Source organism: Podarcis muralis, chromosome 16 (assembly GCF_964188315.1).
Source record: "Podarcis muralis chromosome 16, rPodMur119.hap1.1, whole genome shotgun sequence".
NCBI lineage: Eukaryota > Metazoa > Chordata > Lepidosauria > Squamata > Lacertidae > Podarcis > Podarcis muralis.
The window spans coordinates 18,872,842-18,886,839 of record NC_135670.1 but is presented as its reverse complement, the minus strand read 5'-3'; the positions used below and the strand labels follow the sequence as shown (position 1 = coordinate 18,886,839).

Below are 13,998 nucleotides of genomic sequence, written 5' to 3'. Positions count from 1 at the left end.
CTGGCCACGTGACCCGGAAGTGTCTCCGGACAGCGCTGGCCCCCGGCCTCTTGAGTAAGATGGGAGCACAACCCTAGAGTCCGTCAAGACTGGCCCGTACAGGCAGGGGTACCTTTAATGTTCAGAAGGATGGCAGTTTGCTGCTAAATGGACGTGGCGCAACGATTAAAAAGTGTGATCCTCTCTGCATCGCATTTGCTCAGAAAAGGCGTTCACTGTGTTCAGTGAATGCTGGAAACCACAGGTGGGGAGAGTCGCTGTTGCACTGAGGTCCTGCCTGTCGGTTTCCCATTTGGGGCATCTTATTGGCCACTGTGAGAACAGGATGCTAGACTAGATGGGCCATTGGCCAGCAGGGCTCTTGAAAGGTAGTCAGTTGTTGTCGGTGACGTGGCTCTACTTTCTACCCACTAATGCTGCTTTTCTGTTGTTGTTCTTCCCCATTTCCGCCTGCCCCCCTCCAACACCACTTTAGAGCTCTGGAAGAGGATGCCCGGTTGGAACGGGGACTGCAGCAAAGACGCCACAAGCTCAGCCGCAAGGAGAAGTGCCGTGTCAGCTGAGATGGGCTGGTGCAACTTGCCTCTTCTCCCCGCACTCCCCCATACATGGGATGGCAGGAGGCACAGCACACGAGAGCACTTCTGCCACTCCAAAGGCAACCCCAGCCCTAAATCCCCACTAGCCATTGGGAGGGCCTCGCCTGCCATGCCACAGCCTTGCTGGAGCACGTCATTGCCCACAGTCCTCTGGGGGGGCCGCAGCTGCTTGACTGCTCATGCCAAAGAGGGGTGTGTGTGTGTGTTTGTTTGTTTTCCCCTACTGGGGCAAGGGAGATCGTCCAAACTCTTCTTTCTTTCTCTTACCCTATGTCCATGCCCTCCCCAGAGAAGATGCCACTTTTAAAGGGCAGTGCCCATGTACCCTGGTTTACCTGGAGAGGGAAGAAATCAGCTTTTCAAATTCACACTCTCCAAATTTTAGGAACGATATTTATTTGTGTGTGTGTGTGTGTGTGTGTGTGTGTGTGTGTGATTTTTGTGTGCGTGCACATGCATGTGAGCTGCTCTTTTGGGTTTGAAAACGGGTGCCTCCTCCCCACCTCTGCCGTTTTTACGACGTTTATTTGGCTCTATTATTATTATTTTTTAATGATCAATGTTTGTTGTTGGTCGATGGTACAAAAGCCACAAAGTGCCTTGAATACTCCTAAAGCCAGATGTGACAGTGGCCAACTTCCCTCTGCCCTCCCCCCCGCCCAGTTTTGCACCTCCCCCTCAGCCCAGTCCCTCCCTGGTTATTTGCACTAAATTTGTACCAGAGTTTGAAATAAATACATCAAAAGACACAAGGTGCGTGAGGAAGGTAGTTTGTGGTGTGTTCGCGATACATCCTGGAAATCGCCTGCTGCTTTGTGGCCATTGGCTGAGTTGTCCTCCTGTCACAGAAAGCCTTTGAACACTTGCTGTGAGGTATAGCTATAGAACGTTGGTGAACAGTCCCCTTCCATGTGGCAACTGAGAGCTTGGCAGGGGTATCAAAAGAACAGGAAATGCTGTATGCTGTTAGAACAAAGTAAGCAGGAAGGCCTAGGGCTTATCAGAACAAAGGCCTAAAGGTATGGCGGTGTTGCACAAAGGTCTGAGGAACTATGATTCAAATCCCTAGTCGGTTGTGGAGCTTACTCTGTAACCCTGAGCCATTCAGCACCTTTTAGCCCAGGGGGTCACCAAAATATGCGACACTTTTGAGGTCCTCCTGTGGTGCTCACAAAACCTCTGAGCATGCCACCTGCTACTTAGTGCCCCCTTGGACATGAGGTCGTGAGGCTGGTTACCTTTTTCTCCCTCGAAAAGTACCTATTGCTGAAGGAGGAAGTGGGGCTCTTTCCCACTTCCTTCTGAACTTTGGCCCACTTCCTTCCCACTTCCTTCTGAACTTTGGCATGTTTTTCAGGGCTCAAATTACTGGATACGCCTTTAACACAGATCCTTTGGGGAAAGTTAAGTTGTTTATATGCACCTACTCTGTAGGGGGAGGGGGAGGAGAAGCAAACAGAGGGGGCCCTTAACTTACTCCAAATGTGCCCACTGGACTAAAAAGGTTGGCATTCCCTGTTTTAGTGTGATCTACCTCACAGAGTTGTCGAAAGGATGAAGAAAAATGTTTGGTGGGCAGGGAGATAGGAACCATGTGCACTACCTTGAGCTCCTTGGAGGAAAGACTGGATATAAAGGGAATTAGGTACATAAATGGGGACGCAGGTGGCGCTGTGGGTTAAACCACAGAGACTAGGACTTGCTGATCAGAAGGTTGGCGGTTTGAATCCCCGCAACAGTTGGAGCTCCTGTTGCTCGGTCCCTGCTCCTGCCAACCTAGCAGTTCGAAAGCACGTCAAAGTGCAAGTAAATAAATAGGTACCGCTCCGGCGGGAAGGTAAACGGCGTTTCCGTGCGCTACACTGGTTTGCCAGAAGCGGCTTAGTCATGCTGGCCACATGACCCGGAAGCTGTCTGTGGACAAATGCCGGCTCCCTCAGCCAATAAAGCGAGATGAGCGCCGCAACCCCAGAGTCACCCACGACTGGACCTAATGGTCAGGGCTCCCTTTACCTTTACTAGGTACATAAATAAGCAGGAATCAGAGAAAATGGGGTAGAGAATATGGGAAAGAGGACAAGGGGCAATAGAGATGGCAGGGGCGTTTATTTCTGGCATCATGCAGGCACTGGGTTGGGAAACAGCCCTTGTCCCTTGACTAGGCAGGAGCAAATACTTATAGGAAGTGGGCTGTACCACCTCCAGTTTTCGCTCCTGGCTTGTTACAATCAGTCAGCTTTTTTCCACTCGTTGTCTAATCTCATCTTTGTTCTAATTGACTGTGTAAGCTGTATAAATAAGTGAGAACTCATTACTCTAACCCTCTTTCTCCTCTGCCAATGGATTGCGACCCTCACCGATTGCTGCAAGGGAACTGCCCTCCTCTGAAAGAGTCACACAGACTATTTATTTAACTGCCTTTCTGTGCTGCCCCCAAACCCAACATTCTCTGGGTGGTTTCCAAAATCACCACTCATTTATTTAGTTCTCCCACCCTTCCTCCCAAAGGACCTCAGGGTGGGGTAAAAATATTTTTTTAAAAAAAGAATAGGAAAAATATATTCTTATATTTTAAGTACCAGTGTTGCTGACAACGATACATAAAGTGCCTTGACTTACTCATGCAGCCAGAATAATTACCCTTTTGACAGCCAGATAAACATAACTGCACCGGTTTTGTTCAGGTACCTGAAGCCGAGGAACCAAATGCAGCCCTCGAGGCCTCTGCATTTGGCCCTTTGGAATCTGCCCAGGCTACAAATCCTCTTCTCAACTGTGGCTTTCACCCTAGTGTTTTGCTAGACAGGAAAATGCTCTCAAACTCTGCTAACACCTTGTGCTTTCCTGGTTAGTGGATACAGGAATGAATGTAGAAACTCACCTGCCGTACAAAGGTAAAATTTGCATTCGTTGCTTGGCTTGCTTTTGCTTCTGGTCCTGCGCCACCTCTGGCATGTGGCCCCCGGAACGCTGCCACAAAGGGAGTGTGGTCCTTGAAAATGGTTCTTGTCTGTGATGCAGGCCTCCAGAAAGTAATGGACATAAAAAGGGGAGCCTTGATGTATCACACCAAAGGCCCATCCAGCCTAGCACCCTGTTCTTCCAGTGGCCAGCCTTCTGTCTCCAAGAAGCCCACAAGCAGGCCCTGAGCACAACAGCAGTCTCCACACTACACCTTCCTCTGACAGTGGAAGGACAGCATCATCACAGAATCGTTGGCAGCATCCTCTAGTCCAACCCCCTGCAATGCAGGAATCTCAGCTAAAGCATCCCAGGCGGATGGTCATCCAATCTCTGCTTAAAAACCTCCAGGGAAGAAGAGTCCACCATCTCCCGAGGGAGACCGTTCCACTGTCAAAAAAGCTCTTACCGTCAGAAAGTTCTTCCTGCTGTTTAGTCAGAATCTCCCTTCTTGCAACTTTAAGCCATTGGTTCAAACCCTGCCCTCCAGAGCAGGAGAAAACAAGCTTGTTCCCTCTTGCATGCAGCAGCCTTTGAGATATTTGAAGATGGCTCTCATATCTCCTCTCAGTCTCCTCTTTTCCAGGCTAAACATACCCAGAGTGGGAAACATCTCGAAATCGACTGGGAGGAGCATACAAGGCCTCCCCATCCAAACCACAGCTTTCCTTCCTTGTATGTGTGGAAGCTTTTAAAAATTACTATGTGTGGTGCAGCCTAATAGCTGTGCATGTTGAGGGATTTTCGTGGCTACTGCATCTCTTAGGTTCTAATGTGCTGAGTGGGGGGGGGGGCACATTCACACCATATACTTAAAGCACTAAGATGCCACTTTAAAAGCTGTGACTTCCCCCAAAGAATCATGGGAGCTGTAGTTTGTTAAAGATGCTGAGAGTTTAGGAGGCCTGTATTCCCCTCCCAGAACTACAATTTTCATCATCCCTGGGAAGAGGGGTTGATTGATAAACCACTCTGGGAATTGCAGCTCTGTGAAGGGAATGGGGGTCTCCTCTCTTCACCCTTAACAAACTACAGCTCCCAGAATTCTCTGGGGGAAGCCAAGTGGCATCGTGGTGCTTTTTACTTATGTTGTGAATGTGGACCGAGAAAGAATGAAGGAGAGCTATGTGAGTCTAGGAGGTGGTGTCAAGTTTGCACTGCTTCCTGGATTCACCTTTTTAGAAGAGCGATTGGACATAGATCAACCATGCTTGAATGGAGTCATCCCACAGAATCACAAAGTGCTGCATTCGAGGAGAGGGTACAGTTCTTGCTGTTTGTTTTCCCTTTCCCCCCCTAGAGGAAATATGGGCTTTCTACTTGTGGCTTCTCCGTGCGCTGCAAAGCCTTTGCTTCCTCTCTGCATTCTTCTCTATCACATGTAATCTTCCTCACTAGGGTGCCAATTTTATATCAGTTAAATTTGCACCCTGCCTTTCTGCCAAATGGCGCTTGGAGCAGTTCAGTTAACAACAACAACAACAATACAAATATAATAAAATACAATAAAATAGCAAGAACGTAAATAAAGACAAGTAAAGCATCCATCAACAGAGACACCCGTTAAAATCAACGGTGACTGGGGGAGAGTTGGCTCCCCCCAGGAGATGTCAAGTGGCACCTCTTTCCATAGGCACATCTTGGGAAGTGGAACCAGACACTGTGGCCAAGGCAAGCTGGTCTGTGGCCAAGATCTCCAGACGGTCGTCGTCCTCCTGGGGTGGGTCACTGGCAGGAGCGAAGAAACGCACAAAAGCCCGGACTTCCTGTAGCTGATAGGCCGTCTCAAGAGTCACAAGCATGGCCAATAAGCCAACAAGGAGATAGCCTGGTGTGTGTGTGTGAAAATAAAGGTCAGTGAGGGAGGGGCAGCATTATTATTATTTTTTTTAATCTCCCCACCTGATCTTGGGCATGGTCGTAGCATTTCCTAATCACAATGCCCCCCTTTATAGGCCCTTTCCACCAGAAACCAAGCTACTAGTCCTCATTGTTTCAGTTCCCCCATTTGACAATATTTCGTACCTTGCCTCCCCTTTCATTTCTCCCTTTGACTTCCCACCCATGCCTCACCTACCTACCCACCCTCTTGACTGCTTCTCTCATGGCCAGCATCCCCATGTCTCCCCTACCTCAAACCCCACGTTTGCTATGGAGGTCTTAATCCAGATTGTAAGCCATTTGGGGCAGAGACAACATTGCATCTAGGTTCACCTGCCGCCTTCGTTATATATTTTTAGGCACCGGGCGAAAACGTTCCTCTTCAACCAGGCCTTGGGCTGATTAATATTTTATACCCTTTTAAATGTGTCTGTGGGAAGGGGGAGGTTATTGTTTTGCTGTTTTGTTTTACTTATTTACTTATTTTTATCCTGCATTTGATTCAGTGAACAGTCTTGAACTCTTATGAATGAAGGGTAGAACAACAACAACAACAACATTCTAGCTTGCATCCGCTGCAAAAAGTGCATTGTGAAAGTTGCTTCCACTTCTGCTTCAAATGCTGTGGAAGGTCAATAGTCTCCATTTTACAAACTAAGCGGAAATCTGAGCCCATCTGCTTGGTAGAGCCCATTAGCTAAGTGGGGATTTGAACAGCTTCTGGCTAGTTTAAATGCCTGATCAGAGAGAGAGAGGGAGGGAGGGGGAGAGAGACTTGGAAGGAAGTTTTCCTTGAAGCCTAAACCTTCAACCTTAACACTTTATTCCCAACCAGTAGTGCAATGGCAAATTCAGAAATGCAGAGTCCCTTCATGGTGGGAACAGCCATGTCCCCTTCTAAGATTCCATAACTAAGAAGATAACAGTGATCTTATAATTACGCATTAATAATAATTAATAAGTGTGCAGCAGCGCCGCCTAGTGACTTACAAGTGATGCTAAGCTCGTAGAGCTCGTGCAGAGGCGGCTGTGAGCTCCCTCGCGGCACGTAGTCGCCCAGGCCGATGGTGCTGAGGGAGATGAAGCAGAAATACACCGACTCCAGGAAGTTCCAGCTGCCCTCCAGGGCCCAGAAGCAGATGGCAGGGATGAGGATGAAGAGCCCCAGGGTGGCCAGCCCCAGCCCTATGGCGTGGACAAGGGCCACGCGGGCCAGCGGGAAACCCCAGCGTGTCTGGATGTACCGGACGAGACGGTGGCTGAGGAGGGGCAGAAGGTGCTGGAGCAGGCAGGCCAGGAGCAACAGGGTCATGGGGATGCCCAGCAGCGAGTACAGGATGCAGAATATTTTGCCCAAAGCCGAGAGAGGAACCGTGTGTCCATAACCTGTGGGCGAGAGGAACAGGTGCTGCTGCATGAGTCTCCGCTATGTGGCCTGCCTTCCCACAGGCCAGACCCACCTGCTAGGCTATACCCTACTTCTTTGCACCTTCCATTGGGTGCTTTTTTCCTGGTAGGAATGTGTCTTTGAATTCTGACGACGTCTCACAGAATGAGGATAGAGCTCCAGGTGTTGCCTTTCAGCTAGATCTGCTATGTTTGGTGGAAATGATTTGGAGCACACCAATATCTGCTTTCGAAGTGCATGGGTGCAGCCAGGATTGATTCTGGGTGGCGGGCAGGACACCCACCTGTGACCATCCTCTGCCTAGCAGATTTGGAAGGCAATGCCTCAACAAGTTGTTTCTTCTGAACCCAAGTGCTCAGAAAAATCTGTCAAAATTTTTCTATAGTTTCTACTTTTACTTAAGTGTTTTTATTTATTTGATTGATTTTGGGGGGCGGGAGCAGCTGCCCATGTCAGACTGACTCACGTTGTGTTTTACTCATTGTACGTAACAGAATTTGCACGCCAGTCTCTTGAAACAGAAGCCCCTTGCATTTTCAGTATTCCTAAATGCTTAGCTTGGGAGCACACAGAACAAGGCAACCTCAATGTTCTTCCTATGTGCCTTCTCCAGAGTGACCCAAGAGCCAATCCTCACTGGCTGATTCTCCGCCTTTCACTTTGATTGGCTCCAGGTCAGCACAATGAATGGGAGTGCATCTTCTTAGTGGCTAAAGGGCTCCCCTTTCGCACTGTTTTGGTGGCTCTAGGGTGATGGCAGGGTCCCTGCTGCAGAAATAGTAATGTGCCTTTGACCCTCCCCAACCACTGACTCCCCCCCCCCCCGGCCACTGCATCTCTGGGGATAAGGATGTTTTAAATGCATGGTATGCCAGAGACCATCACACCAAGTGCTTCTTCTGGTTGTAATAAAATCATTGCCTCCCTGTAGCTTTCTAAAAGTCTTCTGCAAAATGGGATGGGCCGCTCTGGCCTCCTCTGTAATTTGAGCACTAGTCTAGGCGTGTCGGTATGGTGAATTTTCCAGATAGGGTGATCTGGATTAACTCCAGGATGTCAGTGTTTTTGAGCTTTTTTATTGTGGAAGAATGAACTGGCATAATAACAGTCTCTCTATGCAATTTGCTGACAGGCTAGAGACAATTTTGCATCTCCTGCCATTTAAAAAAGTATTATTATTATTATTATTATTATTATTATTATTATTATTATTAACAATAATTTATAACCTGCCCGTCACTCTAGAGCCCCAGGGCAGGTTACAACAATTAAAAAACAACATTAATATTAAAACACAATAATGCACAATTAGGGTTGCCGCATTTCAAACAGTCACAAAACTGTTGAGCTTTTTTTTAAAAAATTGAAAAATCTCAACAACAACAAATGAAGCTATTTTAAGTAAATTAGACAAAATCTACACTTCCGACATGGGAAGTCCGGGACAGTTATGCAATTTCCGCCTGGACACTGTTTCCGACAGCCAAATCCTGGCTACGTCCGGGAAATTGCAGACATATAGCAACCCTATAACAATATTAAAAACAGTTAAAAAAACAAAAATTAAAAAATAAGGTGGCTCCTAAAATATACAGTGTCAAGAGGCCAGAGGTCAGGATGAAGAGGTGTGTCTTCAGTGTTCAATGAAAGCTGGATAACAAATTCACCAGATGCATCTCTGTGGCGAGAGAGTTCCACAACTTAGGGGCTGCCCCAGAGAACCTTGAATGAGGCCGGGAAACCAATGCAGCTGTTTTGAATCAGGGGCTATCTGAGATCTGAAGAGGACACCAACCAGTAATCTGGCTACTGTATTTTGGACCAATTGAAGTTTCCGAGTTGTCTTTCATACCCTCCAACATTTTTTCTGATGAAAATAGGGACGTCCTATTCCATCATCATCATCATAATTTGATTGTTTATACCCCGGCCATCTGACTGAGTTGCCCCATCAACTCTGGGCTGTTTCCAACATATATAAAAAACATAACAAAACATTAAACATTAAAAAACTTCCCTATATAGGGCTGCCTTCAGATGTCTTCTAAAGGTTGTAGAGTTTCTTAGTTCCTTAGCTTGGGAGTCGCATAACACCATACCCTCTGACATTTCTCCAATCAAAATAGGGATGTCCTAAGGACAATGGGGGCATTCTGGGGTCAAATCAGAAAACCAGGATGGCTTCTGTAAATCTGGGACTGTCCCTCTGGTGAAGCGGCCAGAGCTGAAAACAGGCACTCTAGCCACCAAGGCCAGTTGAGGCTCCATTGACAGTGCAGGAGGACGCCAAACTGCAGATTTACTCCTTCCTGGAGAGAGCAATTCCATCCAGGGCAGGCCGCCTCTCAGACATTAATCATTCTGATTGTGTGTGCAGAACTATTTTGAAGTATGTTAAAGGGCAACTGATCCAGCTCGTGTTATCTTTGCGTCTGTAGTCATACGAGGGTGGGGCCTTTTCTGCTTTTGGTTTTGCCCAGCTGATCCTCAGCTGCAAGTATAAAATACGGAGGAACAAGCACCATTCATTTGTCGCCCCAAAACACCAACACCACCTTCTTCTGATGTTGAGCATCATTCCGGAGGGCCATAACTTAAGTGACAGCGGTCCCACTTTGCATGCAGGAGTTTTGACTTTGTTCAAAGGAGCAGGGAGGCAGCGATGGGGAAAGGAAATTCTCAGGACCTGGCAGCCGGGACAGCTGCTGCCAGTCAGAATAGGCAACACTGGATCGAATGGGCACATTGCCCTTTCTCCCCTCTTTGCATTTGCAATGACTTTGGGCAGTTTGCAACCCCCTGCTCCTCCAAAGCTGGCCTGCTGCTGCTCAGGGATTTTGCTCACTTATCAGCTATAATATTGTTGTTAAAAATTATTTTTATTGAAATATTTTCATGGATAACAAAGGTACATATAGTCTCTCTGTTTTAAGTTCATAGACTCCTATCTACAGGTCAGTTACGTTTGGTGTAAGATACTGCTATCATAGGCATCGTGAGGAGAAAACATGTGGAGAGAGAGAGAGAGAGGTGGGAGAAAGAAGGGGGGGTAATAATTTTTCCTTCTTTTGCATAGTATCCCTGCAGGGGTTTTGCATCAGTGTCACGTGGATAGGTTGTTCATCTATTCATTTATTAGTTTTCGTTGGAGGGGAGAGAGATTGGGGAGCCCAGAGCATGGCTGGTTGCACTCAGCTGATTGCAGTGAGTACTTTTGACAAACTAAATAAATAACTCTGGTATAAGGCATTTGATCCTGCACATCTTAATGCCTCTACTGCCATACAAAAGCTCATTTCCTCTTTGTACTTTGTGGATGGGGAGCTGGAGCTGGTTGGTGGGCCGGATCCTGACTTCCTCCAAGCCTCTTGGACCATTTTCGCAGGGGAGGTGGGACTGCCTACCTGATGCCACGATGAAACCAAACTGTGCTGGCCAAAGCACAGGAGATTGCAGGCACCAATGGCCAGCCGTACTTTCTGAAGACAATCATCTCCTGCACCCAGTTCTTTCTTTTGAATAAAGTTGCCTTCCCTAACCATGGACATTGCAGCTGCTTTGCACCACAATTGCCATCCTTCTGTAGGAGTGTGATACAGTTTTTGGCTATCTAAGGATCAGCACTTGCAGAAGAATTTGCATTATGGCACAGGAAAAATGCTATTCCCTGACCTCTGCACGTGGTTAAGGCCACCGTTTCTATGGACTGTTAACATTTTGGGAACTCTGCTCATAATTTGCAAAGAACATATTTGCTCATGTTTTCTGGAAAGGCGGAATAACATGTCCAAACAAAGCTCATCCATGGATGTACCCAGTTTGAAAAAGGAACACAAAATGGGTGTGTGTTAGCCAGGAAAGAGCAACCTCCATTCTAATTTGTTTTGTGGAACGGTAATGCAGTGTGCTATTGTTCTGCGTTATCCTGACACTGAGAATCTAACGTGCCCTCTAGGATAATAAAGGCTTTTCATGACTATTAGCCCATGGCGACCTGATGGCTCACTGCCTTTAAGAGTTGGAATCAGGCCATGTTCCTAGATACACATGGTTAGGCAGGATCACGAGAAATAAGTGTGGCACCCTATTCTGTGCTGGGTCAGGCTGCATCGCGAGTGCTGTTCTGGGCACCACATTTTGTGAAGGGTCTTGACAAACTGGAGCACGTCCAGAGGAGGGCAGCCAGGCAAGTGAGGGGGTCTGGAAACGAATTATTGTGTGGAATAGAGCTGGTTATGTTTAGTCTGCGGAAGACATTATGTTTAGTCTGCGGTAGACATTCCAAGGGGACGCGGGTGGCGCTGTGGGTAAAAGCCTCAGCGCCTAGGACTTGCCGATCGCATGGTCGGCGGTTCGAATCCCCGCAGCGGGGTGCGCTCCCGTCATTTGGTCCCAGTGCCTGCCAACCTAGCAGTTCGAAAGCACCCCTGGGTGCAAGTAGAGAAATAGGGACCGCTTACCAGCGGGAAGGTAAACGGAGTTTCCGTGTGCGGCTCTGGCTCGCCAGATGCAGCTTGTCACGCTGGCCACGTGACCCGGAAGTGTCTGCGGACAGCACTGGCTCCCGGCCTCTAGAGTGAGATGAGCGCACAACCCTAGAGTCTGTCAAGACTGGCCTGTACGGGCAGGGGTACCTTTACCTTTACTTTAGACATTCCAAGTGGGACATTCCAGGATCAAATCAAACCGGGATGGCTTCTCTAAATCAGGGATGTCCCTGGAAAATAGGGACACTTGGAGGGTCTGGAATTGTAGAGTTGGAAGGGACCCTGAGGATCATCTAGTCCAACCACCTGCAATGCAGAAACGTGCTGCTGTCCCATACAGGAATCGAACCCACAACTGTGGCATTATCAACACTATGCTCTAGCCAGCTGAGCCATCCAGTGGAGGAAACCCTTCTCCACGCAGCTGTTTTTATTTATGGGCTTGGTTTTTACTGGCATTTGTATTTGCTCTTCAGTTTTAATGCTGGCACATTTTATACCCACGTTATGTTTACACTGATTGCAAAGTCCTGGCAAGATATAAATGACTGATAATACTTTTGTTTTGTTTATAAAGGCTTGAGTCAATGTATGTGGTGGACATGCACAATACCTGTAAATGCCCAGTGCTGGCATTGCTCAATCTATTTAACCCTAACCAACAACTTAATCCCTTAATAAGTTATATTTTATTGGTGGCCAGGCTTTTTGGTTAGCATAAACTATATATTCCCCTCTACACGAATGTTTATCAGGGATTTCTGATGTATTACCTTAACTTCATCTTCTGGTTTAGATTGGGGTGTCTTATTTTTTTAAAAAAATTTTGCTTGCTTGTATGACATTGTAAGGTGTTGTAAGACTATAACAACATACCTCATAAATGGCCAACATGCCTTTAAATTACCATTAGGTAAATAAATGAAAGGGATGTTTCTCTGTGCAAAGCTTGCCATGCAGAAGGAACCTCAATGAACAGAGTGCTTGGTATAGCATACAGAAAGCTGCAGGTTCAATCCCCAACATCACCAGCTCAAAGGATCAGGGAGCAGGTAAGAGCAAAAGACTTTTGTTTGCAGGGGACTTTAGCCAGCCACTGCCAGGCATGGGGCAGGTGGCTCTTCTGTAGCATCAGCATCATTGATTTTGCCTTTTTGTCCCTTCTTTTCCTCCAAGGAGCTCAAAGGGGTGTACATGGTTCTCCTCCTTTCCATTCAATGCCCACAACAACCAGACTGAGAGGCAGTGACTGGCCCACGGTCACCCAGCGAGCTTCATGGCCAAGTGGAGATTTGAACCCTGGTCTCACAGGTCCTAGTCCGACCCTGTAACAGCTGCGCCACAGTGGCTCCCCTCCCAACAGCTGGGCGGTCAGGACGGTTCCTCCATCCTTGCTGCTCACAGCCTGAGGCTGGGTCAGGGAGCTGCGTGCTTGGGCAGCCATGGGCAGCTGGAGTCTCTCCCGGTTGGTTTTCTGCCTGCGCCGCTCCAAAAGGAAAGAGATGCTCCCCGGGCTGAGCTCGACGACCTACCTGTGGTGGTGAGGACGCTGGCGGTGAAGAAGAGCGCCGAGGTGAACTCCCAGTTCTCGTCTCCGGAGACGTTGCCCAGGCCGGAGACGCCGTAGCTGCCGGCGTCGATGAGGCGCTCCAGGAGGCCGGCCAGCCTCTCCTCCGACAGGCACGCGCGGTGCTCGGCCAGCAGGCGGGCGCGGGCGTCGTGCAGGGCGGCCAGCAGGGCTCGCTCGGGAGGCCCCTCCAGGCCCGCGAAGACGGCGGCGCCCACCAGCAGGAAGAGCCCGTAGGCGCCCAGCAGCAACCCGTAGCGCCACGACGGCGGCACGGCCGGACACAGCGCCATCCTCGACGGCCCGGCCCGGCCCTTCCCTCTCCCAGCAAGCGAGCCAGCAGCTTCTTCTCACCTGTCCCAGGTGAGCTCGCCTCAGCCCAGGGCGCGGCAACCGGTTCCTTTTCCCCGTGACGCACAGCTGCTTTAACCCTCGCAGCTCGGCTTCCCGGGCGCGCCGTCTAACTTTGCACAACTCATGGCATCCATCCTCAGCGAGAGTGCGCTTCTATGCCCAGAGAGAAACGCAAGAAGAGCAAAAAGGACCCCTTTGGGCCGGGGGGAAGGGAGGTCTCCGGCTCAATCCCAGGCTTCTGCGAGTAGCGCTGGGCAAACAAACAAACAAACAAACAAACAAACAAACCACGAGAGCTGCTGCCAGTTAGTGTTTTCCCCACTATAGTCAAAGAGCCTTGCATATGGGAAGTCTCAGGATCAATTTCCTCGCATCTCCAGGTGTCTTAAACTGGACACGGTGTTCTAGATGAGGTCTGACTAGCAGCACTCTTGCTTCCTGTCACTTAAAGAACGTCGGAAGCAGGAGTCAAGATCCACGGGTCCATCTCTCTCTGTTGTCTACACTGGCCGGCTGACAGTTTCAGACCTACCTGTGAGATGCCTGGGATTGAACCTGGGAGAGTCTACACAGCCATTTTTGCTGCTGCTTCACAGATTAGTACTTTTCATGCATTTTGCATTAGTATATAGAACATAATGACGCGGGTGGCGCTGTGGGTTAAACCACAGAGCTTAGGACTTGCCGATCAGAAGGTCGGTGGTTCGAATCCCCGCAATGGGGTGAGCTCCCATTGCTTGG

At 48.7% G+C, this 13,998-nt stretch overlaps 2 protein-coding genes across 5 annotated transcripts in view; one reads left to right on the top strand and one right to left on the bottom strand.

Moving 5' to 3' along the window:
• EHBP1L1 (EH domain binding protein 1 like 1) overlaps window positions 1–1,351 on the top strand; it is a 51,283-nt gene extending 49,932 nt beyond the window's left edge. For all 4 annotated transcript variants that reach the window (XM_028709278.2, XM_028709280.2, XM_028709283.2 and 1 more), the window contains one exon: window positions 476–1,351. In XM_028709278.2, coding sequence (XP_028565111.2) covers window positions 476–563 — 88 coding nt within the window. In that variant the 3' untranslated portion in view covers window positions 564–1,351. The remainder of the gene's footprint in view (window positions 1–475) is intronic.
• KCNK7 (potassium two pore domain channel subfamily K member 7) lies at window positions 1,007–13,998 on the bottom strand. The gene is made up of 3 exons (XM_028711159.2): window positions 12,869–13,998; window positions 6,432–6,827; window positions 1,007–5,388 (listed from the first exon to the last, which is right to left on the bottom strand). The coding sequence occupies exons 1-3, from the start codon at window positions 13,194–13,196 to the stop codon at window positions 5,171–5,173; spliced, it is 942 nt and encodes a 313-aa protein (XP_028566992.2). The 5' UTR covers window positions 13,197–13,998; the 3' UTR covers window positions 1,007–5,170.

Coding starts and splice junctions, on each gene's coding strand:
- KCNK7 (XM_028711159.2), bottom strand. CDS start 13,196: ATGGCGCTGTGTCCGGCCGTGCCGCCGTCGTGGCGCTACGGGTTGCTG. Junction 6,828..12,868: donor CAGCGTCCTCACCACCACAG/GTAGGTCGTCGA, acceptor TCTCGCCCACAG/GTTATGGACACACGGTTCCT. Junction 5,389..6,431: donor CTACGAGCTTAGCATCACTT/GTAAGTCACTAG, acceptor CACACACACCAG/GCTATCTCCTTGTTGGCTTA.